Raw genomic sequence first — 25,931 nt, 5'->3', positions numbered from 1 at the left:
AAATGCTTGCGAAAGAGAAATTGTAAAATTCTTTGAGATGTCCTAAGTCTAAGATAAGGTACCCTGTTAACACAGATTCATTCTTATTGTAAGGTGAAGGAGCAACTTGCATTTTTAGAGAGCACCTTTTAACAACTTCAGGACTTCCCAAATCATTTTACATCCAATTAAATAAATTTGAAGCCAATTTGCACATGGAATGGGCACCCAAACAGTAAAGTGATAATGACTAGATAATCTGTTTTAATTATGCTGATTGAAAGATAAATATTACACATTATATTTGGGAGAACTCGCCTGCTCTTCCATGAAATCGTGCCACGGGATCACTTTTACACCTACCGGAGAAAGCTTAATCTGAAAGCTGATACCTCCAACAGTGCAGCACTCCCTCAGGACAGTACTGGAGTGTCAGTCCAGGTTTATTTTAGCATCACGTTCCAAATCAGAATCTTCCGGCTCAGATACAAGAGCATTAACACTTCAGCCCACTGCTGAAGAGATTGTTAATTGCCCTCTGAAATGGCGGAGTAAGCCATTGGCTTCAAGAGCAATTAGGAATGGGTAACATATGCTGGCCGAGTATTCCATGAAAGAGTTTTAAAAAAACTAAAAACAACATTGGGATCCAACCTATAAGGCAGCATCTAGATACAAAAGAGGCTTCAATGAGGTAGGTACGTGTCAATCTCTGACACAGGATGCAACTATCCAGATATAGACAACTTTCATCGCGAAAAGGTACCCTTATGTTTAGTGCCCATTGTCTGCAATGAGCACAATGTGCCTGTTCAGTTTTGCGCTAAAGACAAATCAATGATTGTCCAAGCCCATTTCCTGGCGCTCGTTTATTTGCAGTATGTGATTTATCTAGTTCATAATAAGTGAAAGTGACTAAGGAGAAATTGACCAAAAGCTACCTTGATCAGTCTAATTATATTTTGTTGTCGCCATGCGCTGGTAATTTTTTGAGTGCTTCATTGATTAAACGTTTCAAGATTTTTTCAAAACCAACATTATTTAGTAAATGGTGTGTTTATGCTAAGAATGGTAACAGTACAGTTGAAAAGCTTCAAGGGGCAAGATGCTTTAAGTTTAAATTTAGCCAAAGCCTGCAGTTGTTCCAGGAGTAGAACCAAGTCATACAATACATGGCAAAGTAACCAGATGGGAGATGAGAATGTTTTTTCATGCCACTTGTTATGATCTATACAAACCATTACCAGTGAACAAAATAAACTTTCATCGGGAAAGGCATGTATTTATTAAAGGTAAATGATGTTTAACCAACTTGGTTAAATTCTTTGAGATGACAGCAAAGGATGATGATTACGATCATGTAATAGGTGCTGTACATATGGACTTTTTGAAGGCATTCAACAAAACGCCATACAGGCTGATTGAGAAGATGAGAATTCGCCGTATTAAGGGGAAAGTGGTGATAAGGAGAAAATAACCATTTCAGTGAGGTATTGTATGTTGTACTGATATAAAGGCACCAATCACCTGGAAGGGATTGGGTAAACATGTTGCAGATTCATTTATTTAGACTAGGCACATGAACAGGTAGATATGGACAGAAAGTTTGAAGACATCCAAGTTGCAGATCAGTGTGCACTCTGCTGGAAGCAAAAGCAAAACTAAGTCTGGATCACATGACACACTTCCTTTCCAGTGATGTCAGGCTGCAATCCCTTAAAGACAGATGAGAACAAATGACAGGAAGCAAAAGGTGGTGGTGAATGGATGACAGACTGCAGGAGGTGTGCCCCAAGGATCTGTTTTTGGCTCATTATAAATATCTTGGACTCGGGTTCAGGGATCAGCATTATAAAGATTTTAGGTGATACAAAACTTGGCAAAGCAGTAGATTCTGATGAGGATAGTTATAGGCTTCAGGATGACACAGACAAGGTGGTGAGATGGGCAGAAGGATATTAGATGGAGTTTATTGTGTGGAATTGTGAAGTGAGGGACTTTGGAAATATTTATACGGAAAGGCAGTATGCAGGCAGTCCTCGACTTCACAATGCTTAAAGTAAAATTAACAGCACTCAATATTTAAAAATTGAGACCTGCTTTGAATTTAAAATGTTAGTTTTGTGAAGAATGTAGGAATTTTTATATGTATTGTATTGTGTCTGTTGCAGTAATATTATAAAAAGAACTTAGTTTAAGGTATCCAAATTGTGTCTGCTAAAGCTGCGATTAAGGTGCTAAGTTAGGCAGGTTGTGATGTCCCTCATGGGAGGGGCTAGATTTTTTTTAGTTCAGCCCTGCCGTGTCTGTTGTTTTTAGTTTCATTTTTAGAGTTCTGATCTGGTTTCTGAGGAAAGGTGTGTTTCTCAGGCTGACTTCCAAAAGCTCCTCTTCCAAGGACTATCTGTAAGCCACTCAGTGTTAACTGTATTGGGCCGTACGGCGGCTCAGTGGTTAGCACTGCTGTCTCATCGGGCCAGGGACCCGGGTTCAATTCTGACCTCGAGTCTCTGTCTGTGTGGAGTTTGTACATTTCCCTGTGTATGTGTGGGTTTCCTGAGAGAGCTCCAGTTTCCTCCCACAGTCCAAAGATGTACAGGTTAGGTGAATTGGCTAGCTAAATTGTCCGCAAATGCCCAAAGGTTAAGTGGGGTTGCAGGGAGAGTGTGGAGTGTGCGCCTAGGTAGGGTGCTCTTTTAGAGGGTTGATGGACCAAATGGCCTTCTTCTGCACTGTAGGGATTTTATGATTCCATTAATTAGTGGCACTTGACCTATGTGTGTAGAATGTGTTTAATTGAAACTTTAGAAGTAGATGGGAAAGTAAGCTCAGAGACATTTTTTTGTAAGAATGGTTTAACTGTTAATTGAAAAGCTGTTTTTTCCTGCTAATCCTGTGTTTAACAATAAAGTTTGTTTCGATAAATAATAGTTTTCGGTGGAATCACTCCTGGAATGAAGTATCCTTTCCCCTCAGATTACAAATCGAAAAATTATTGGAGTCTCATCTGGTTTCCTAATATAATCGGGGTCTCGTCTGGGTACCATAACAGTTTTGACTTTACAACGCGAATGTGCAAATTCCACACGCACAGTGACCCGGTTTACTCAGAGAACTGTCAGGATCTGGAACGCTGCGCCGGAATAGGAGGTGGAAGCTGATTCCATAAATTTGAAAGGAAGTTGGACAGATACTTGAAGATAAAAGCATTACCGTGCTACAGACAAAGAGGGGGACAAGGGATGAAGCATAGACTGCCCTTTCTGCGATCCAGCGCAAACACAATTTGCCAAATGACCTCCTCCTGTCCTATAGGTGTCTGTGATTTGGAGCACAGTCTTGGAAAAGCTACTTGAAGCATATTTATTCTTAACTTTCAGAAGAGAAATGGTTCTATGGGAGGGATTTCAAAAGGCTAATGGATAGTTAGCTGGAGAGAAAACAGGACTTTAGGCAAAGGCAGACTAGCTAAATTGTTCTTGCGGGGGCAGCACGGTGGCACAGTGGTTAGCACTGGGACTGCAGTGCTGGAGGACCCGGGATCAAATCCCGGCCCTGGGTCACTGTACGTGTGGAGTTTGCACAGTCTCCCCATATCTGCGTGGGTTTCACCCCCGCAATCCAAAGATGTGCAGGGTAGGTGGATTGGCCATGCTAAATTGCCCCTTAATTGGGGAAAAAAAAACAATTGGCTACTCTAAATTTTTTTTTTTTTTTAAATAAATAAATAGTTCTTGCAAAGATTCGGTATTAGCTGAACAGCGAATGCTCTCCTGTTTAATGATTCTATATACTTGAAAAGGAGAAGATTGCAGAAACATAGGGAAAGAAGGGCCAGTATAGGCACAATGGTCTCCTGTGCTGAATATTCCATGAGTAACACTGATACTCTGATTAGGCTATAGGGAACTTGTTGATAACTCAAGAGCTTCAAATTTAAATGGCTTACTGTTTGAAGAAGCCAGTTTGCCTCACTAAAATGCACTGAATAAGTTATACTGTTTGTGGATGTCCCTGGAAGTTAATCTAACTGTAATCTGTTTTGGATTAGAGGAAGCACATACTTTGAGGTTAAAAGGCACGGAAAAGCAAACACATGGGTAGAGGTTGCACATTCATCACCATTATTTTTAAAGTTTGGTAATGTAGGCTTGCTACTTCCTCGCGTTGATAGACTGAAAAAAATCTTGAATCGCTGCAAAATTGTTATGCTTGTTAATCCACCATTTACTCAAGCACTGCTCAAGTAAGAAGTACTGCCTGCAGACAGTACATTCATATCAAACACCCACTTCGTTTATGGTGATTTTAGGCACTGAACATTTTAAGTATTTTTTATTTTAAGACATAGCTCCGGAACGAACAAAGTTTTAATTTAATTGCTGTGTTTGAGGAGGTTCATAATTCACATAAACCTCCTTCTCATTTTTTATTAATTGAAATATAGCTTGAGAACGCGATTCTAATTGGTCAGTTTGACAAAATGGACTAGGCCCCCCTTTTGTATTCATGAGAGTGTGAACAAAACATGAGAATGATTCCATCAACATTTAAATATTCCCATTCAATTCCTTCATGCCAGACAATAAGACATTAAATAAAAATTAAGAAAATATATAACGTGGATAAAAGGAGCTTGGAGCTCGCAATACTTTTTTTTGACGTCGGCATATCTCCTGACCACATAGCCGCACGATTAAAACTGCCTATTTTCATCTCCATTATAACATCCAACTCGTGTCTTTAGCTCATCTGCTACTGAAATGCTCATCCATAGCTTCATCAACTCCAGAGCTCATTATTGCAATGTACACCTGCCTGGCCTCCCATGTTCTACCCTCTTTACACTTGGCACAATTCTTCTCAGGAATTATTCCTCAGTTCCAGAGAACTGAAGAATTGAAAATGTTACATACTTGCTCCAAAACAAAGAGGTTTCATGAGGGCAATGTTGTTGATGTGGTGGACATAGACTTCCAAAAGGCAGTGCCGCAGAAGACTTGTGAGCAAGGTTACATTTCATGGAATAGACTGGAAAATAATAATAATAATCTTTATTAGTGTCACAATTAGGCTTACATTAACACTGCAATGGAATTATTGTGAAAATCCCCTCGTCGCCACACTCCGGCGCCTGTTAGGGTACACCGAGGGAGAATTCAGAATGTCCAATTCACCTAACAAGCACATCTTTTGGGACTTGTGGGAGGAAGCCAGAACACCTGGAGGAAATCCACGCAGACATCGAGAGAACATGCAAACTCTGCACAGAGAGTGACCCAAGCCGGGAATCAAACCTGGGTCCCGGGTGCTGTGAAGCAACAGTGCTAACCACTGTGCTACCATGCCACCCTATGTGAACAATATTCCATTAGCTCACTAGCAGTAAACAAGTAAATGGTCTCAACTCCATTAACAGAACACTTCACCTGCAAAATGATTTCCTCATTTTATGACACCTTACTCACGTCTTTAGGAGACATAATTTCTGTATGCATCTTAACCCAGATTGTAATAACATGACTACAAAAATGACCCAAACCGGGAATTGAACCCAAGTCCCATGCGCTTGTTGCTGATTTTCTCCTTGGTTCAATTGCTCTGTTTTATTACCTTTGCTCTCGAGTCGCGAGGTATCTTTATGATACCGCCACAAGGTTCAAGTCCGAGTAATGATCAATAACCCAATACACCGATTAGTAAGATTTAAATCAAAGCACATTTATTATACACAGTAATCGCTACTCATGCACAAAGTCTACGTTTAAGCTACTTCTACAACTAACAGGCCTATACTTAACTTCGGACTGGCCCACCAGGTCAGGGGAACAAATGGCCTTTCGTTCGGGTTCTCAGTCTGCGGGATTCGACGTTGGTACGGATTGGTAGCTAGGAGCCCCCATCTCGTAGCGAGAGTTGAATTAAGACTTACTTCTGTCGGTCGTCACTGCACCGGTCACGGTCAATGTTGGTCCGTGTTGCTGGGAGGCCCGGACAGGATGCAGAGGTGAAGAGAGCGATTTGAACTTGGGGCTCAACTCTTATAGTCCCCAGGGGCTTCCCGCCTTTCGGAGCGGACCCTGTACCTGGTCCCAAGTGATTGGACTTTGTCCCAATCGCTTGGTTCTATTTTCTCCAATACTTGAGCGGTTCCCTGATCGATGGGCGGTCTTGAGGTGCTCGTTCACCTCCTTTGTGTTGGCTCCTGCTGGCGCCGAGGAGTCTGACTTTGCTCCGTGTGTCCAAAATGTTACTTATTGCTCCCGGGGATTGCTTATCAGTATGCAGATGGCTGCTACTTTGTTATGCTGATGGTCGCTGGTATCGATGTTGTCTGGTCTTTGTGGAGGTAAATACACAAGCAAACCTGCAGCTGGTGGTTTCGCTCTTGTTGGCTGACTTTCCCATCAGCCTTTGCCGTTTGCCATTTTAAATCGGGAGTTGGCCAATTTAGGTGGCTACACGCTGTGAAGCAACAGTGCTAACCACTGTGCTAACATGCCGCACTAGCAACATGGATACAAAATTGGCTCAGTGAAGCAGAATAATGGTTCATGGAGACTGGAGAAAGGTTTGTAGTGGGATTCCTTAGGGGTCAGTGTTGCGATCCTTGCTCTTCCTGATATACATCACCCCTGTAATCACATCAACTTTGGTGACCAGGGAACAATTGCAAAATTTGCAGATGATATGAAACTTGAAAGCATTGTGAACTGTGCTGAGGATAGCATAGAACTCCAAAAGGACTGTGGCCATCTGGGATGGCCACTCACAACTAGGTAGAGAGAAACTCGCAAAGCCTAGCAGGTAAAATGGACAAGCCAAGACTCGGGCAGGCTCAGAACCTGAAATGCATATTTGCAAGCAAGAAGTCCAGACGGTATTGAAACACCGACCAATTAGCATTTTAATGGGGCCGATTAGCATTTGATGGCCCATCGCCACCAAAACAAAGGACTGGTATTCGAGTGACCGGCACAGTCCCAGACATTCCGGCGCCACTCCCTGTTCAGAGGACGTGTAAACAATGGAGTCAGTGACCGCTTGGGCCACGCCCACACACCCAGATCCCCGCCCACTTATTGGTTAGGAATCGAACGGAATGATCAGGGATCACCCAATTAGTGGGGCCCAAACTGAAGGATCGCCCAAAAGAGCGCGAAAACCTCCAAGTATAAGAAGAGTTCGCCACATGTTCGTCCTCTCTTGGAGCTGGTACCTCGGTCACGGCCATCTCCAATTGCAGCAACACCAGAAGCAAGTCCAAGTTCAACGCACGAGCCTAGCTGAGCAGCAGTTACTCTTTCGTACTCGATAGATCCAGAATCGAACAGCGGCCACTGTTCTCTGACCTAAGCCGGGTGCCCTAAGTTAAGTACAGGTTGTCTTAGTCGATAGGTGCAGTTAACTAGCAGTGTTTATGTTGCATGACTAATTGTGTGTAACTAAAGCACCCTTGACCTTGAACTAACTAACTGGTGTTTGGCTCTTTGATCGATAGCCGGTTGAACCTTGTGGTGGTATCATTCGATACCTGGCGTCTCTAAGCATTACAATACAGATAACATAGAAAGAAGGGCAAATTCACTGATTGCCATAATTGGAACAGAGCCACAGAAAGGACAGAGTAAAAGAAGAAAACGCAACAGGACAAAGATAAGTCAGTGGAATGGGCGGACTAGTAGCAAATGAAATTCAATGCAAATGCAAAATTATTTATTTTGGTCAGAAGAACATGAAAAACAGTATAAAATAAAGGATACAATTCTAAAGTGGCTGCAGGAGAAGAGGGACCTGGGTATATATGCGAACAAGTCACTGAAGGCAACAGGACAAGTTGAGAAAGCAGATAAAGCATAGAGCATCCTAGACTTTTTTTAAATGTATTTTATTACAAACATGTATCAAAGCAGGTTACAGCAAATAAACATACTTCCAACAATCAACTATACAGTCTGTACAGATTTTCCCCCTTTTTCACCTCCCCCCCCCCCCCTCCCCTCCGACGAACAGCTCCTCAAACACGGTCACAAACATACCCACTTTTTCTCAAACCCCCCCTGCTGAGCCCCTTAACTCATACTTTATCTTCTCCAACCGCAGGAAGTTGTACAGGTTACCAAACCATGCCGCTACCCCCGGTGGCGAAGCGGACCGCCACGCCAGCAAAATTTGCCGCCGTGCAATCAGAGGCGAAGGCCATGACATCAGCCTTCCTCCTCTCCATGAGCTCGGTTTTCTCTGAAACCCCAAATATCGCCACCAAAGGGTCCAGGTCCACCTCCTCCTCCACTATCCTGGCTAAGACCGTGAACACTCCCGCCCGGAATCTTCCTAATTTTTTGCAACTCCAAAACATGTGCGCATGATTCGCTGGCCCCCGCCAACACCTGTCACACTCATCTGCTACCCCCTGAAAGAACCCACAGACATATGCACCCTGTGCACCACCTTAAATTGTATCAGTCTCATCCTTGCACGAGGTCCCGTTTACCCTTTGCAGTGCCTCACTCCATACTCCCCAATTGGTTTCTCCTCCCAAATCCGCTTCCCATTTCTCCTTGATCTTCACCATCTGCTCGCCTCCCTGCTCCCCCAGCCACTTGTGTATATCCCCAATTCTTCCCTCCCCTTTCACATCCGGAAGCAGCAGTCACTCCAGCACGGTGTATCCCGGCAACCTAGGGAACCCCCTCTAGATCTTCCGCGCAAAGTTCCTAACCTGCAGATATCGGAACTCACTCCCCCTCGGCTGCTCTACCCTCTCCCTCAGCTCCTCCAGACTGGCGAACCCTTCCGCCAAATACAGATCCTTCACCTTGACCAGCCCCACTTCCCTCCACCTCCTGCATACACTATCCACCCCCCCCCCCGGCTCAAATCCATGATTCTCGCACAGAAGTGTTAGCACCGACATCCCTTCCCCTAAAATGCCTCCTCAGCTGATTCCATATCTTCACCGTGGACTGCACCGCTGGGCTCCCTGAATACCTACTCTGAGCCATTGGCAACGCTGCTGTCACCATAGCCCTCAAATTAGACCACTTACAAGATTCCTCCTCCATCCTAACCCACTCTACCCCTTCTCCTTCCCACCACCGCCGCACCTTGTCCACATTCGCCGCCCAATAATAATGAAGCAAGTTCTGCAATGCCAACCCGCCTGCTGCCTCTGCCTCTATAGCAGGGTCCTCCTCACCCTCAGCACCTTCCCCACCCATACAAAGTCCAAGCTGATCGTGTCCACTTTCCAAAAAAAGGCCTTTGATATAAAGATCGTGAGAGCCTGAAAGATGAACAAGAACCTCAGCAGAATATTCATGTTCAGAGGAACCAGCAAAAGAAGCTTCTGGAGAAGGTGGAGGAACTAGAGAATAGGTCCCACCGGCAGAACTTGAGAATTGTCGGGCTCCCGGAGGGGTCCGAAGGAACGGACGCTGGGGCATACGTCGCGGGCATGTTTGAGAAGCTGCTGAGGGATGGGGCGTTCTCCCGGCCCTTGGAGGTGGATAGGGCTCACAGAGCACCTGCAAAGAAGCTACGAATGGGAGACCCCCCCTCCCCTCCCCCACCCCCCGAGGGCTATGGTGTTGAGATTCCACAGGTTCTCAGATAAGGAGAGTATTCTGCAGTGAGCCAAACAGACGCGGAGCTGTAAGTGGGACAATAGCATCCTGCGGGTTTACCAAGACCTGAGCGTGGAGGTGGCCAGGAGAAGAGCAGGCTTCAATCAGATCAGGGCCATCCTTTTCAAGAAAAAGGTGAAGTTTGGACTGTTATACCCAGCCCGTCTCTGGGTCACGCATGAGGATCAGCACTTTTACTTCTGAGTCGCCTGAGGACGCGTTGGACTTTGCAAGAAAGAAAGGGCAGACGACGTTCTGAGAACTTTTTGAACTTGGATGCAACGTTCCTGTTTCTGTTTTCTCGGTTTTGTTTCTGTTTTTGTAAAAAGTTTCTCGTTTTGCTTGGAACCAGCAGTAGAGCTGAGTGAGTTTAGGTTTTTATTTCCACTGTTGGGGGATGGAGGTGTGCTAGTTTTTAAATTGGTGGTTTTCAGTTGGGCAATTGTGTGGGGATTGTTTGATGTTGGGGTTTGTGTGTATGAGGGGGGGGGGGGGGGGGGGGGGGGGACAATAGGTGGGAGATTATCTGCCGCTGGGGATGGGGGCCACCATTAGTTAGCTGGGTGAGCTAGCTCTCGGAAGCGCAGTGTGCATATGTTTGGTTTAGGAAAGGGATTGGGTTACAGGGTGTTGTTGCTAGGGGGGGGGGAGGGGTGAATGTTCTGCTGGCAAGGGAGGGACTTGGGCTGAGGGACAGAGAGGAGGTCGGGGGCTGCCTGGGGATGGACCGGTGGAGGCGCGGATTGCGGGCTGGCCTAGAAAAAGGTGATGACTGATCGACGGTTGGGGGGGGGGGGGCAACGAACCCCCCAACTAGGCTGATCACCTGGAATGTTCGAGGGTTAAATGGGCGGTCAAAAGGGCACGTGTGTTCGCGCATCTTAGGGGGCTGAAGGCGGATGTGGTGTTGTTGCAGCAGACGCACCTTAAGGTAACGGACCACCTTAGACTGAGGAAAGGCTGGGTCAGCCAGGTGTTTCATTGGGGCTCGATTCAAAGACTAGAGGGGTCGTGACCCTGATCAATAAGCGGGTGGTGCTTGAGGCGGGTGGTGGACATGGGGTACTCGGACGTGGGAGGTCGGTACATTATGGTCAGTGGGAAACTGGAGGGGGTGCAGGCGGTATTAGTGAATGTATATGCGCCAAATTGGGATGATGTGTTTATAAAGAGAATGCTGGGGAAGATACCGGACCTGAACTCGCACAGGTTGGTCATGGGAGGAGACTTCAACACAGTTATTGACCCTGGCTTGGACCGGTCAAGCTCGAAAACGGGCAGGGTGCCAGCAATGGCAAAGGAGCTAAGAGGGTTTATGGAGCTGATGGGGGGAGTGGATCCATGGAGGCTTGGGCAGCCGAGGGCGAAGGAGTTCTCCTTCTACTCACACGTGCATAAACTGTACTCCCAGATTGATTTCTTTATTTTGAGCAGGGCCTTGCTGGCTGGGGTGGTGGACACGGGGCACTCGGCGATAACAATCTCAGACCATGCACCACACTGGATTGACCTGCAGGTTAGTAAAGACAAAAATCAGCACCCGCACTGGTGTTGGATGTGGGACTTTTGGCGGATGAGGGGGTGTGCGAGCGGCTGAGGAAATGCAGTCAGAGCTACCTGCAGGTCAATGACACAGGGGAAACTTCGGCAGCGGTGGTTTGGGAAGCACTGAAAGCGGTGGTAAGGGGGGAGCTGATCTCGATCCGGCTTCATAGGGAGAAGGTTGACAGGGCAGAGACGGACAGACTGGTAGAAGAGATATTACAGATCGATAGGAGGTATGCGGAGACCCTAGAGGCAGGGCTCCTGAGGGAACGGCGGAGGCTGCAGGCGGAGTTTAGCTTGCTGACCACAGGGAGGGCGGTGGAGCAGCTGAGAAAGGCGAGGGGGGCGATTTATGAACATGGGGAGAAGGCCAGCAGAATACTTGCACAGCAGCTTAGGAAGAGGAAGGCAGCTAGGGAGATAGAGAAAGTAAAGGACGGTGAGTGGAACCTGGTTGGTGATTCGGTAGGGGTGAATAAGGCGTTTAGAGATTTTTACAACAGCAGGCTGTACAGGTCGGAACCCCCAACGGGGCCGGAGGGGATGAGGCACTTCTTGGAGGGGCTGAATTTCCCAACGGTGGACGGAGAGCGGGTAGAAGGGCTGGGGGCCCCAATTGGGCTAGAAGAGATAGTGGAGGACTTGAAGGCCTTGCAGGCGGGTATGGCCCCAGGTCCGGACAGGTACCCAGTGGAGTTTTATAAAAAGTTCTCGGGGGTACGGGGGCCAGTGTTGCTGAGGATATTCAATGAGGCAAGGGAAAGAGGGGTGCTGCCCCCGACGATGTCACAGGCAATGATTTCGCTGATTCTTAAGCGGGATAAGAACCCGGAGCTGTGTGGGTCCTACAGGCCGATCTCCCTGCTGAATGTGGATGCCAAGTTGCTGGCCAAAATCTTGTCCTTCAGGATTGAAGACTGTGTTCCGGACGTTATTGGGGAGGACCAGACGGGGTTTGTTAAAGGTAGGCAGTTGGTGGCCAATGTAAGAAGGCTGCTAAATGTGATCATGATGCCCCCGGAAGGTAGAGGTAGTGGTCGCAATGGATGCAGAAAAGGCTTTTGATTGGGTAGAATGGCTTTATCTGTGGGAGGTACTGGAACGGTTTGGATTTGGGCGGGGCTTTATTGACTGGGTCAAGTTACTGTATCAGGCTCCTGTGGCAAGTGTGTGGATGAACAGGACAACTTCAGACTATTTTAGACTGCACCGGGGGAGGAGAAAGGGATGCCCCCTCTCCCCACTGTTGTTTGCGCTGGCTATAGAGCCATTGGCAATTGCTCGGAGCGCTTCAAGGGTCTGGAGGGGACTGGTTTGGGGGAGTGGAGCACAGGGTTTCGCTCTATGCGGATGGCCTGCTTCTGTACGTTTCGGACCCAGTAGAGGGGATGGAAGAAATCATGAAGATTTATGGGGAATTTGGCTGGTTTTCGGGGTATAAGTTAAACATGGATAAGAGTGAGATGATTGTGGTTCAGGCGAGGGGACAGGATGGGCGACTGGGGGAGCTGCTGTTTAGGTCAGTATGGGGTAGTTTCAGGTACCTGGGCATCCAAGTGGCGCGGGAATGGGATCGGCTGCATAAATTTTATCTGGCCCAACTAGTGTACCAAATGAAGGACGATTTCTGGAGATGGGATGCGCTCCCGTTGTCGCTGGCCGGGAGGGTACAAACGGTGAAAATGACGGTCCTCCCGAGGTTCCTATTTGTATTTCAATGTCTCCCCATTTTTATTCCGCGGTCCTTTTTTAAGCGGGTCAACAGGCTGATCACAGGCTTCGTCTGGGCGGGCAAGACCCCGCAGGTAAGCAAGGTAATGCTCGAGCGGAGCCAGGGAGAGGCGGGCTGGCGCTGCCAAATTTCAGCAACTACTATTGGGCGGCTAACAAAGCCATGATCAGGAAGTGGGTGGTGGGGGAGGGGTCAGCGTGGATGCGGATGGAGGCGGCTTCTTGTAAGGGCACCAGTCTGGGGGCGTTGGTAACTGCGCCTCTGACGCTCCCGCCGGCGCGGTACTCCACCAGCCCCATGGTGGTGGCGGCCCTGAGAGTTTGGGGCCAGTGGAGGCGGCATGTGGGAGCATCGGGCTGGGCCCCAATTTGTGATAACCACCGGTTTGCCCTGGGGAGTATGGATGGGGGGTTCCGGGTATGGCGGAGAGCGGGGATTAAGAGGATGGGGGATGTGTTCATAGAGGAGAGTTTTCAGAGTATGAGGGCGCTGGAGGAAAAGTTTGGGCTGGCGAGGGGAAACAAATTCAGATATTTGCAGGTGCGGGACTTCCTTCGTAACCAGGTGGCAACCTTCCCGCTCCTACCGCTGAGGGGGATTCAGGCTAGGGCAATTTCCAGAGGGTGGGTAGGAGAGGGAGCGTCTCGGACATCGATAAGGAGCTTATGGGGTCGGAGGAAACACAGACCGAGGAGATGAAGCGTAAGTGGGAGGAAGAGCTGGGAGGTGAGATAGAGAATGGTTTGTGGGCAGACGCGTTGAGTGGAGTCAACGCGTCCGCAACATGTGCCAGGCTCAGCCTGATACAATTTAAGGTTGTGCACCGGGCTCACATGACAGTGGCCCGGATGAGCAGATTCTTTGGGGTGGAGGACAGGTGCGCAAAATGTGCGGGAGGACCGGTGAACCATGTCCACATGTTTTGGACATGTCCGAAGCTTAGGGGATTTTGGCTGGGGTTTGCGGACGTCATGCCCAAGGTTTTAAAAACAAGGGTGGCGCTGGGTCCAGAGGTGGCGATTTTCGGGGTGTCGGAGGATCCGGGAATCCAGGAGGAGAAAGTGGCGGATGTTCTGGCCTTTGCTTCCCTGGTAGCCTGGAGACGGATACTTTTGGCATGGAGGGACTCAAAGCCCCCGAAGTCAGAGACCTGGCTATAAGACAGGGCTCGCTTTCTCTGTATGGAGAAAATTAAGATTACCTTGAGAGGTTCACTGTTAGGGTTCACCCGGAGGTGGCAATCGTTCGTCGACTTCCTTGCGGACAATTAATCGTCAGCAGAGGGAGGGGAGAAGGAGCAGTTTAGGTTAGAGTAGGGGGGTAATAAGGGTGGGACCTGTACGAAAGGTTAACGGTTTTTGCACTATATTTATGGTTTCATTTTTCTATACCAAAAATGCGTCAATAAAATGTTTATTAAAAAAAAAAAGAATCCTCATGTTCATCACTTGGACCCTCCCCACCAACGTTAAGATCCTCCCTGGCCTCCTCCACCAGCTTCGTTAAGTTCCACTTATGGAGCACCGTCCATTCCCTCGCTACCTGAATCTCCAAATGCCTAAACCTATCTCTCGCTACTGTAAATGGCATCCCCCCTAAATTAGCATCCTAGACTTTATTAATGGAGCATAAAGTACAGCAAGGAGGTTATGTTGAATTTGTGTAACACACTAGTTCGGCTTCAGCTGAGTATTGCATTCGGTTCTGGGTGCCGTATTTTAGGGCAGATGTGAAGGGTATTAGAGAGAGTGCAGAAAAGATTCACAAGAGTGATGCCGGGGATAAGGAACTTCAGTTACGAGGATAGATTGGAGACGTTGGGACTGGTTTCCTTCGAGAAGAGAAAGCTGAGAGATTTGATGGAGATAATCAAAATCATGAGGAGACCGAACAGATCTGAAATGGGGAAATTGTTCCCACTCGTGACAAGGATCGTAAGGGAGGAGATTTAAATTAATTGGTAAAAGCAGCAGGAGGAAAACTTTTTTCACACAGCAAATGGGCAGCATCTGGAATGCACTACGAATGTAGTATAGGCAGGCTCAATCAAGGCATTCAAAGGGGAAGGGCACGTTTAAACTGAAAAGCAAGAATTTTACGGGGAGAAGGTGAGAAAGTAGCACTGGGTGAATGCTCATTCCAAGAGTTGGAGCAGACAAGATTCTGTGCTGTTACAATTCTGTGAATTGCCGCAGTCCTAATTCACACCAAGTCCCTTTCATCTATCAGCCTTCCTCCGCCTGCTTGCTACACTGGCACCCAGATAAGCAACACCTCAAATTTAAAATAACCGTTTTCCCACCCTCCACAGCCATGCCCCTTCTTATTTCTGTCATTTTTTCCATGCACACAACCTTCTGTGATATGTATTCCTTAAACTCTTCAGTATCCCCAATTTTAATCGCTCCGCCATTGGCTGCCATGCCTTCAGCTGCTGAGGACTTAAGCTCTAGAAGATCATTTGCAATCCTGAAGTCGTTTGACCCTGAGCTTGTTTTTTTTAAATCTCCTCTTGCCCCTCCTTATTTCTGCAACCTCCTCTAGCCCTGTAATCCTGCTAGATCTTTACAATATCCCAGTCCTGAGCTTGTGCATCCCCAATTTTCATCACCTCACCACGGAGTTTCCTGAATCTCTCCTCTCCACTTCGGAGATGCTCCTTAAAGGATATCTCTTTGAATTAACTTTTTATCCCCTGTCCGAAGGGTTACTTAAGGTGGGTTGATGTCAAACTTTGTTCGACAGAGCTCCTCTGAAGTGCCTTCGCAGAGTTTGCAATAATAGAGGTGCAATATAAACATAAATTGTAGCTGGTTAAGAGATTAATTAAAATTTCAGTGTAATGAGTGATTCCTGAGGGAACTTTGCTGAATTTAACACGGGGAAGGGACTATTCAGCCCACTGTGCATCAACATTCTGAAAAAAGCTAAGCACCTTGTTTCCCTATGTCACACTTTTCTCGTACACCGTTCAGGGACGTTTCAAAGCAGAGCCTGCAATAAATTCACAGCATTTTAAAATGCAATTCTTTTTTTAAGATCTTTCCAGAATTTCTTTTAAAACATCACTTAATAGTATCAATGAGTCGCAGCTTCCACAAGATTAGAACACCGCCTCGCAAGTCAGAATCTCATTGACTCCCAGAACATTCAAATGCATTACAATGTCAAAAAACCCAAGAGGCAGAACCGGTACTGTGACAGAAAGATCTGCAGCAGATCAATACAAAGTTGGAAATCTGCCTCATTTCTTCGAGAAGCAAGTTGAGTGAGTTACGGTTGACTGATCAGCCAGAAAATAAAATGTAAAAAAGTTAGAAACTTCAATGATACTTGATGTTCTAGCGCGCGGTCACAGATTCCAAGAGAATTTGGACTCACTTAAGCACGGTGGAAACTATGGCAGTACATGAGCAGAATTTGCGGATACAGTTGTGACTACTTGGGAGGCACGGTGGCCCAGTATTTCGATCCCAGCCTCGGGTCAGTGTGACTGGAGTTTGCACATTCTCTCCGTATCTGCGTGGGTCTCATCCCCACAACCAAAGATGTGCAGGTTAGGTGGATTAGCCATGCTAAATTGCCCCTTAATGGGAAAAAAATAATTGGGTACTCTAAATTTATTTAAAAAAACACTTGCCACTACTTATCTGTTTTGTACAGCAGAGTCCGAATCAAGTTCTAAGATCTCAGTTACTGGTGTCCAGACTGCTTTGTATATTGGGCATGTAATATTGTATATTGGGTATATGTAATACAGAACCGAAGGAGTAGTGAAATCATGTTTGATCAAGTAAATATGGCAAATCTCTTCAATTAGCTCTTCCACAATAGTTGCATCAATAATTCCTGGGTCCCAGAGATGACAAACTCAAGTTGATTGCGTTGTTTACAGAAAATTTATTAGTAATTCCATTTTTTGCCAAATATACAGCTATGTGATTTATCTAAATATCTTTTCATCATATTAAATTACAAAAGTAAGCAATCTTCATCAGTTAGTACTTTTGATTCCTCTGTAAAACAAGTAGCACCCATTACATAACAGCAGTCACCTCTGCACTCCATCCACAGCAAAACAAGTAATGCATATAATTCATCACAATCAAAATAAAGATAACAATTCATTATATATTAGAAGATAGATAAGTCAGACTATACCGAGATACGTTATGGATGATCGATTATAAATAACCACAGGATATGAATGTGCATTTGCTGCTTTTCTGATACTTTCATACCAATTCCAGCATAATTTCCCATAATACTAAAGTGTCTGTGTGCATGCTCAATAACAAAAGGGGCAATAATCCCACTTGTTCCCATCTAGTCTGCAGTTAAAATTGTACTTTATCTAAAATTAAGAGAACGCATTTTCAAAATGCCCCTGTTAAAAGCAAGCCATGGTTTATCCGAGAGTGCAGCCAGAATATGAGCACTTTATAAATGAACTGTAAATTAAGGTGACCGATGAATTTTGCATTAACTTGTACCAAACGTTGTGTGCAGCATTTTAAAAATAGTCCGAAAGGTGTTCAAAAACCGATCCACCTAACAGGAATGACGAGTAGATTGTTCTGTGTTCAAATTTAACACCCAGCTTTAATAGGCCACGGTTATATAAAAGGATGCTGACTCATTGTAAAAACAAGAAAAAGTAGGTTCACTTCGTGAGACAATAAACTCCTCACTTTATTGGAAATATAGGGAGAAATTAAGCTTCTCGCAACCTGGCTCACAATCCCACAGACCTCACCAAGGCTGCACACCGAATGTTGGACTCTGTCTGATTAGAATCAAAGCAATTTAAATTAACATTCTAGTTTCACAGTTCGTTCTTGAAGAAGTCAGGCTGAAATTAGATTGAGGTCTGGTGCATGCACTATTCTCCACTTGATGCCATGCTTCACCACAAATGACAAGTGTGTGCTGATGCGAACAGAGGCAACCCTTCTTCACCTCACTCCCCTTTCAGTATAATCAAAAGTGAACACGGTTTCAATCAGTGTAAAACCTGCCACTGTTAAAAAGTCAAGTTTGTACTTGGCATTGATTTAGAAAAACAAAAGGAAAAGTATACTGCACCATTTACATGAAGCACTGCAATCTGTATTGAACAGTGACTAATTTAATCAAGATTATGTCTGTGAAAATGTGGCCTATTGATATTTTAAGGTTAGTTTCAAAGTAGAAGGCAATAAATTTTACGGTACTTTTAATATGAAACTGATCAGTACTTCAATGTATTCTGTAGTTCAGCCAGTCAGACTGAGCCATATAAGCCACATATAAAATACATGCACTGCATTAAAGGTATTTTTCACCTTTCTATACAGAGCATTTTAAAAGGGCAAATTTACATAACAGCATATATTATCCTTTATACAAAACAAATATATTTCATAATTGTAATTTCTCAATAACTCTGCCTGAAGAAATGCTGAATAATCTCATTTTGTTCACTATAGATTCTTTTCTACGAGGGACACGCCACTGAAAGACTCTCAGGCCAGTCTAAGGGGGTTAACTTTGTGAATGCAGGAGTTTACACTCGATACTGTGGTGCAAAAGCTCTGCCGCTTCATTGGCTGAAGGTTATTTATGTCAAATGGTACAGTGGAAGACCACAGATGATGTGACCACAACTGTTCAAATACAACTTATCCCAAATGCCTTTCAACGCATTAGTTGCAAAAGGGGAACAGTCCGACAAATGGACGCTTGGTGCACCACAGTAGAGTCCCCATCAAGAGGATTCTATTGTCTTCGACCTTGGAACAAAATGGCAGCTCAATGGATCTTCAAATGCCAAGTGAAAGTACACCCAAATGTTTTCAGGCATGTTAAGTAACACATGTAGAACTACAATTAAATCCTAATGAGGAGTCACAACTTAATCTTCAAGAATGTTTCTTGAAAGAATCAAGAGCTCATATGGGTTACAGAACCTGCATTCATGTTAAATATATTCAGCAAAACTCCCAGCGGTTGTTTTGGTGGAGTGACTCAGGATGGAGTTGTATAAAAAAATAATTTGAGGTTCCGTTGGGTACATTGTTTCACCAACATTTACAGCACAAATTGCAAGGGCTGTAAACAAACAAATCTAATCCAAATTAGTGACTGCTGTGACTTTCTTGCTGGCACTTGGATGCATATTTCCTATGTCAACACAACTTGCATTAAACAGTGTAACCCTGAACAGCACAACACAAACAGTGATCCTACTTGTATTATAGACATATGAGATGATAGAAGGTGAGATTTGAAATCCTCAAATGAATGGAATATATTCCAAAAGATGAAACAATAAAACTGAATGCCCAACTCCCAACTGCAGACACAGGATAGGTCAACCATCCATTCGGCCAGTCATCGCCTCAGTAGTGTCAACACAAATAGCTGTAAACTCACTGGGAAACAAGACTCAATTTTGATTGACTGTAACTGGAAGTGTCAAACAAAAGTTGTGGCCAACACAATGATCAAATTTAAAAACTCTGAGGCTACTAAATGAATTAATTTTGTTACCTTTTAAATGGAAGGGAAAAGGCATTTTAAAATTGCCCAGGCCTGTTTAACAGTCACCCCAGAGAACTCAAGCCAGAGAGGTTGACATCTCAACTTGCCAAGCTCGCAACCAGCAAAAGATTCGACTTTCAACTCCACTATGATGGGAGAATTGGTTAGGGCAGTGGGATGGGGGGGGGGGGGGGGGGGGCGCGAGCAATTGATACAAAATTAGTAGAACGGGTGAAATTAAGTGAAAGAGACAAGAAACCATAAATAACATGCAAATTAAAGCCTGCTGATATTCTCAATGGTTATTTAGCAGCATATTTTCTTTAGAATCCAACTGATTAGGTAAAATGCCAATCAAAATCTTGTTCTGCTTAAAAAAAGCCATTTCCACCTGTCCCTTATGATGCATGTAGCTGATCAGAGGAGACAACTCTGACATGTGACCAGGTAGAAAATAATCAAGCCCAAATCATCCTGATTTTTCAAGGACCAAAACAAGCAAATTAACAATCATTTTTTTCTTTGAAAGTCTTCGCAAATAGTCAGTAGTACTGAGGGACAGAACATATAACAAACGGGGCGGGTCTATGAGGAATGTACAGCTGCACAATGTAAACCTCTGTTAACAAACATACAAAAAAGCATAGTTTACAATTAAAAAATATTTCAGAAATAACTTTTTTCTCTTTAGAAAAAGCACACATTTGGTAAATACATTTAAACAATTAACGATTTTCACATGCATTATTCACTTGTACTACTAGTTACTGCTCCATCACAGTTGCTGCCACCAAATTCGCCTCTGAAGCTGACAAAGTGATAGCAATGTGGAAATCATTCAAAACGCTATCAAAATATCGAAAGTACATTGATTTGTGCAAATGTAAACTGTAATGAAAGGAACCCAATATTCTGAAATCTAGTGCATTTTTAAGAACGGCAGAAATGTTTTTTTTTAGTGCTTGTAGGACATCGTCAAATACACAACTTGACTCGCGCCAAGAATTTGGCCATTCTTTTGATACAAGTGTAAGTAATGAAAATGAAATCAGCAACACAACCATAGGAGTTATCTTGCTGGAGTCACAAGTCAGTTATGGTGACATAAACACACTGTGCAAGTGCAGTTGCTTGTTCATTCAGTATTCTAATAGTGAAGCCTACAAGGCCATTAGTAGTTGATCTGAGAAGTTAGTGTTCAAGTATAGAATATTCTTAGACATATGGGTCGGCCCAACACAGCAACAATTTTTAGTGTGCCTGTCTTATAAAGGCAAACCCAAACGCATAACAGCCCAGGGGAAATTGAGAGCAAATCAAATCAGCAACTTGTTAAACTGGGTGTTCGGAAGTTAACGTTGGAAGTTATCACACAATATATCACTACTAGTATCACAGAATCCCTACAGTGCAGAAGGAGGCCATTTGGCTCATCAAGTCCACACTTACCCTGCAAAAGACCACTCTCCGTAGGCCCAATCCCCCCAGCCTAATTCCTACAAATCTACCCAAGGGGCAATTTATCATGGCCAATCCACCTACCCTGCACATCTTTGGACTGTGGGAGGAAACAGGAGCACCCGGAGGAAACCCACGCAGACACGGGGAGAATGTAAAAATCCGCACAGACAGCCACCCGAGGTCGGAATTGAACCCGGGTCCCTAGCACTGTGAAGCAGCAGCGCTAACCACTGTGCCACCGAAGATGACTAAATGAGACATGCAACAAATTAAAATGTCTGCCTTTTTGAAAGTAACCCAGTGTAAGGAGAAAAGACACTTAAAAATTCATTAAAATCTAATGGAATATTTCACTTAGCGGTTTCCTCCTCTCTCACCTCAACTCCTGCAGATCCCAGCATACTTTTTAAAAAATGAAGGATTTAAAGGGAGAAAAAAGTTTTTAAAACATAATATGCAGTTGTTGCTCTATCCGGTGGAAAATCTTAACCAGAAGGAGTCCAGGTGATATGATTGCGATCTAATGCATTAGCTGTCATTAGACTGACAAATTAACAAGCTATTGCAGGACTGCAATACTCCAGGGGTTCTAGCTGAATGCATCAAAATAAAGAGACAACTGTTAGTTTCTATTTTACATGGATGGGACCAAACATTTCACTCGAATTGCAATAATTCAACTGAAAGAAAAGGCGAATAAAATATGCATCTCCAGAAAAGTGGCATTCCCAAAACAATCTAAAGTCTGACTAACCTGGTCTTCACTGAAGATAGCATTTGTCCATAGGCACAAGTTCCATGCCTAGGATTGGCAGGCAGTTGGTTACACATCTGAAAAACCAATTACCATCATTGAAGTCTGCGGGTTTGTTATGAACAGTGGGAGCTCATAAATGTCCTTGTCAGCAGTTGCTAAGCTTCAGCTGCCCCCTGTAGGCCTTTGGAACTGTTTCAATGGCTGTCAATGATGAGTTGGTAAATTTTCCTGAGCTATTATAAATATCAAATCAATCACCAGAGGTACCGTACAATGAAAAGCACATACACTACACCTGGAATCACATTAGAAACACAAAATGATGCATCAGAACTTGTGCAGAAATCAATAAAACTGCTCCTTATTTATTTCCTTGCTCTCGATATCCCCAAAATTAAAAAATTAATCATCCAGCATATTTCGTAACACACTGATTAAATGTCTCAGCCCATAAATGTACTCCTCATCTTCTGTGTTGCTAGGGAACACATGTGCAAAGTCTATCATTCTTACGTCAACCTCTGGAGGCTCCTGAAGCATGCTCGAGGTATGCATCAAATCCTTCTCCAATTGTTTTATTTCATTGCCATTTGGCTGTCCAGGTGAAACGAGAGTTAAGCATTTGCATATGCTGTGGTCTTGCTCTGCATTCTTCAGCTGTAGTGGGACCACACTTTGATGTGCCCTGGAGCACCCTTTCCTGTGAAGTGCGTACATATTGGAGAGGCTTTGACCAACTGAGGCCTCCATCATTCCATTCTCGCTGGAGCACAATACATGTACGTTATTATTGTATTCCACTACTTCTCCAGTTCGCCTAATTCCCTTTGGTGCTGCTGGTTTGTGGGATTCATCAACGACACCCATCGCGGTCAGCCGAGGCAATCCCTCATAAACAAACAGTAAGGAGCTTGCATAGAAACAGAGCTTATTTTGATTCTCAAACCACTGTAGTATCTTTTCAACCTCTCGAATACTTGAGGCAACAGCGTCCTTTCTCAAACAGCTTCCATCATGGAAGAATCTCGACAGACCTGCAAAATGATTGGCAAAATATCATCTTAATGAGACGGACATTGAACATCCATATCAGTGCCTAAATTTTAAAAAAAATTTTAAAGAGAAAGAGAAAAGCTGTTTCTCTACTGAACAGCCTTGAAGACATTCTGACAACAGTGCAACCAGAGGAACAAATCTGTTGCACATGGACTGGAGGGACTGAGTAAACCTTTCAAAAGGAGAAACGTTTGTATTTATCCAGCGCCTTTCACAACCACAGCACCTCCCTCGGTGCTTTACAACCAATGAAGTACATTTGTCATTGGTAAACGTGGTGGCCAATTTGGGCACAGAATGCCTCACATACAGCAATCTGAAAATGAACAGTTATGATCAGTAATGTTGACTGAGGGATAATTATTGGAGAGGATATCGGGCAGACCTACTCTAACTCATCTTCAAATCATGCCGGTGGGATCTCTACATCCACTTGAGAGAGCAGACAGGGCCTCGGTTTAACATCTCACCTGAAAGGTGACACTCTGAATTTTGCAGCGCTTCCTCAGCACAGCGGTGATGTGTGCCATTCTCAAGCCATTGGAGTGGGATTTAAACCTGCAACTTTCTCCCTCAGGTGAGAGTGATGAGCCACAGTGTAGACCGACGGACATTACCTAGGCTTCTGGCGAGTGTAAACTGGGTAGTGGAACCACATTTCACATAGCAGCTTGACTCAATCCAATAAGAGTCTGGACAAAGCAGTGATGTGAATTAAACTCAACACTTTCACAACTGCTCCCTCAAAGTATTAGTTTAAGGAAAATGCAATGGAATATGCTGCCAGCTGTTTAGGACTTATACAGCCTCCCATCAGTACTAACAAATAAATATCTCCAGGTTGTCACAAAACATACAGCAAATTAGTAAAACTTTGCTCACAGTACAGTTCACAGCCAGATGTTTCACAAGCTAAACAGTCAGCTTTTATTACCACCCTCATTATCAATATTACTTTGGCTTAAGTTGTAGAGCATTTGCCAATGACAGTTAAAGCTGCATGCAAAGATTTATTGCTAGAAAAAGGTATTAAATTCACTGCCTGTATATATTTAATTGCTCCATTTCACCACACAGATTAGCTCTCATATATTCACATTATGCAGTTTATAGAATACATTCTTAATTCTTGATTTCCAGAACAAAAAGTGCCAATTTCTGTAATTATAAAACTGAAATTATTAAATGCAATAGAAAATTTACTAAACACATTTAAATCACTGAGCAATCCAAGTACAAAAGCTAATATAATCGCAGGGTTAAATGCCTCCCCCTCAGGGAATGTGCATCTCATTATGCCAATATGGAGGCACTTGTCCATATGCAGAGTTTTACTTCAGTTCGATTAGGAAAATTGTATTTTTAAGGTTCCAGTTTCTCTGCATCTGTTTACTGTCATTAACTTCAGTAAATCTGTTGTATGGCTCATTGAGTGCCATTTGGCTTCTTACAATGCAGCATCACAGGAGGCCATTCGACCCATTATGCCTGCAGCAGCTAGTTGGTAGTGCTTTCAAATTAGTGCCACAACCTCACTCTTTGGCCATATCCCCGCCACTTTTGACCCTTTTGTGTACTAGTCCAATTGCCTTTGGCACGTTACGGTTGAATCTGCTTCAACCAACATTTCAGGCAGTGCATTGCAGGCTGTTACACCTCACCACGTAATGTTTCTTCATGTTGCCTCTGGTTCTTTTGGTGAACACTGTAAATCTGTGTCTGGTTACTGACCTTTCTGACACTTGAAATAGAATAAATGAGAAGAAACTATCTACACTGCTCCATGATGTTGAACATCTCTATTAAACCTCTTAAATGTCACTATTCGATTAATAACCCCAGTCACTCCAGTCTATCCACAAATTTATTTTAAAATTCACAGGAAGTGGCATCATTAACAAGGCCAGCAGTTATTGCCAATCCATAACTGTCCTTGAAGAAGTGGTGGTGAGCTACATCCCAGTGCCGTCAGGTAGGCAGTTCTGGAATTTTAACCCAGCAATGACAATATATTTCAAGTCAAGATATTGGAGGGGAAAGTGTTCCAATGCGTCAGCTGCCCTTGTCCTTCCATGTAGTAAAGGCCATGGGCTGGATTCTCCGCACCCTCGCGGCAAAAGCGCGGCCCGCGCGGGGGCGGAGAATCCATGTTCCCGCAAGAAATCGAGACTGGCGCCATTTCACCGATTCTGCGGGGCGCGAAAAGCAGTGTACTCTGGGAGTACGCCGTGCCGCCTGGGACCTTTGCCAGAGGCCCGCTCAGCCATTCTCCACCCCTGACCGGCCGAAGTCCCGACAGAATGGAACTAATGTGCTCCAGCCAGTCGGGATACTCGCGTGGCGGCTGCAAACTCAGTCCGCGGCTACCCTGATCGGGGGCGGGCGGATCGGAGGCCGGGGGCTTATAGGCGGCCGGGTAGTGCTTGTGCAGGGTTGAGGGTCGGCCATGTGGCCGATCGGGGAGTCTCTTTTGTGAGTCCAGCTCCGCGGTCCGAGTGCGCCGGCCTCCGATCCGCCCGCTGCCGTGCGCATGCACATCTCCGACCGGATGTGCGGGGGCCCATATCTGCAGGAAAAGCGGAGTGATCTACTCTGGGTCCTTGCTAGCCACCTGCAAGGTGGGAATTCATGTCTCCTTGATGCAAGTTTTTCTGGCTTAAAACTCTACCATTTGCCGCCGGCGTGGGGACATGTTCCCAATATTGGAGAATCCAGCCCCATGGATTTGGGAGGCGCTGGATTGCTGCAGTACAACTTGCAGATGATACATACCAGTCACGGTGTGCCAGTGGTGTAGGGAGTGAATATTTAACGTGGTAGGTAGGGTACCAATCAAGGAGGCTGCTGTGTCCTGGATGGTGCGGAGTTTTGTTCAGTGTTGAAGCAGTACTCACCCAGGCAAGTGGAGAGCATGCCATCATACGCCTGACTTGTGCCTAGTAGAAAAACCGAAGGGAGTCAGCTTGAGTTATTCACCACAGAATACCCAGCCTCAGCCCATTCCTCTAATCACAGTGGTCCAGCTAAGGTTCTGATCAATGATAACCCCTCCCCACCAGAATGTTGATGGCGAGCCATTCAGGGACAGAAATCTCATTAAATGTCAAAAGGAACTGGCTGAATGCTCTTAGTGGAGATGATTACTACCTGGCACTTGCGTGGCACCAATGCTACTTGCCATTTACAGGCCTGAATGTTATCCAGGTCTTGCTCCATGCGGTAGTGGCTGTTTAACTATGAGGAGCTGACTTTT

At 44.9% G+C, this 25,931-nt stretch overlaps 1 protein-coding gene across 2 annotated transcripts in view; it reads right to left on the bottom strand.

Annotated features, from left to right (window-relative positions):
- The window catches only part of ipmkb (inositol polyphosphate multikinase b), a 192,070-nt gene that overhangs the window by 29,856 nt on the left and 136,283 nt on the right, over positions 1-25,931 (bottom strand). Inside the window, exon 6 of one of the 2 annotated variants that reach the window (XM_072478929.1) lies at positions 16,763-22,656. The exons of the other annotated variant lie outside the window; for it this stretch is intronic. Coding sequence (XP_072335030.1) covers positions 22,025-22,656 — 632 coding nt within the window. The 3' untranslated portion in view covers positions 16,763-22,024. Of the gene's footprint in view, positions 1-16,762; positions 22,657-25,931 lie in introns of those variants that run through there. 2 annotated transcript variants of the gene reach the window in all.

Source organism: Scyliorhinus torazame, chromosome 16 (assembly GCF_047496885.1).
Source record: "Scyliorhinus torazame isolate Kashiwa2021f chromosome 16, sScyTor2.1, whole genome shotgun sequence".
In the NCBI taxonomy this organism is placed as follows: Eukaryota; Metazoa; Chordata; class Chondrichthyes; order Carcharhiniformes; family Scyliorhinidae; genus Scyliorhinus; species Scyliorhinus torazame.
Note: the sequence above shows the minus strand (reverse complement) of the source record. Positions and strands in the feature narration are given on the sequence as shown.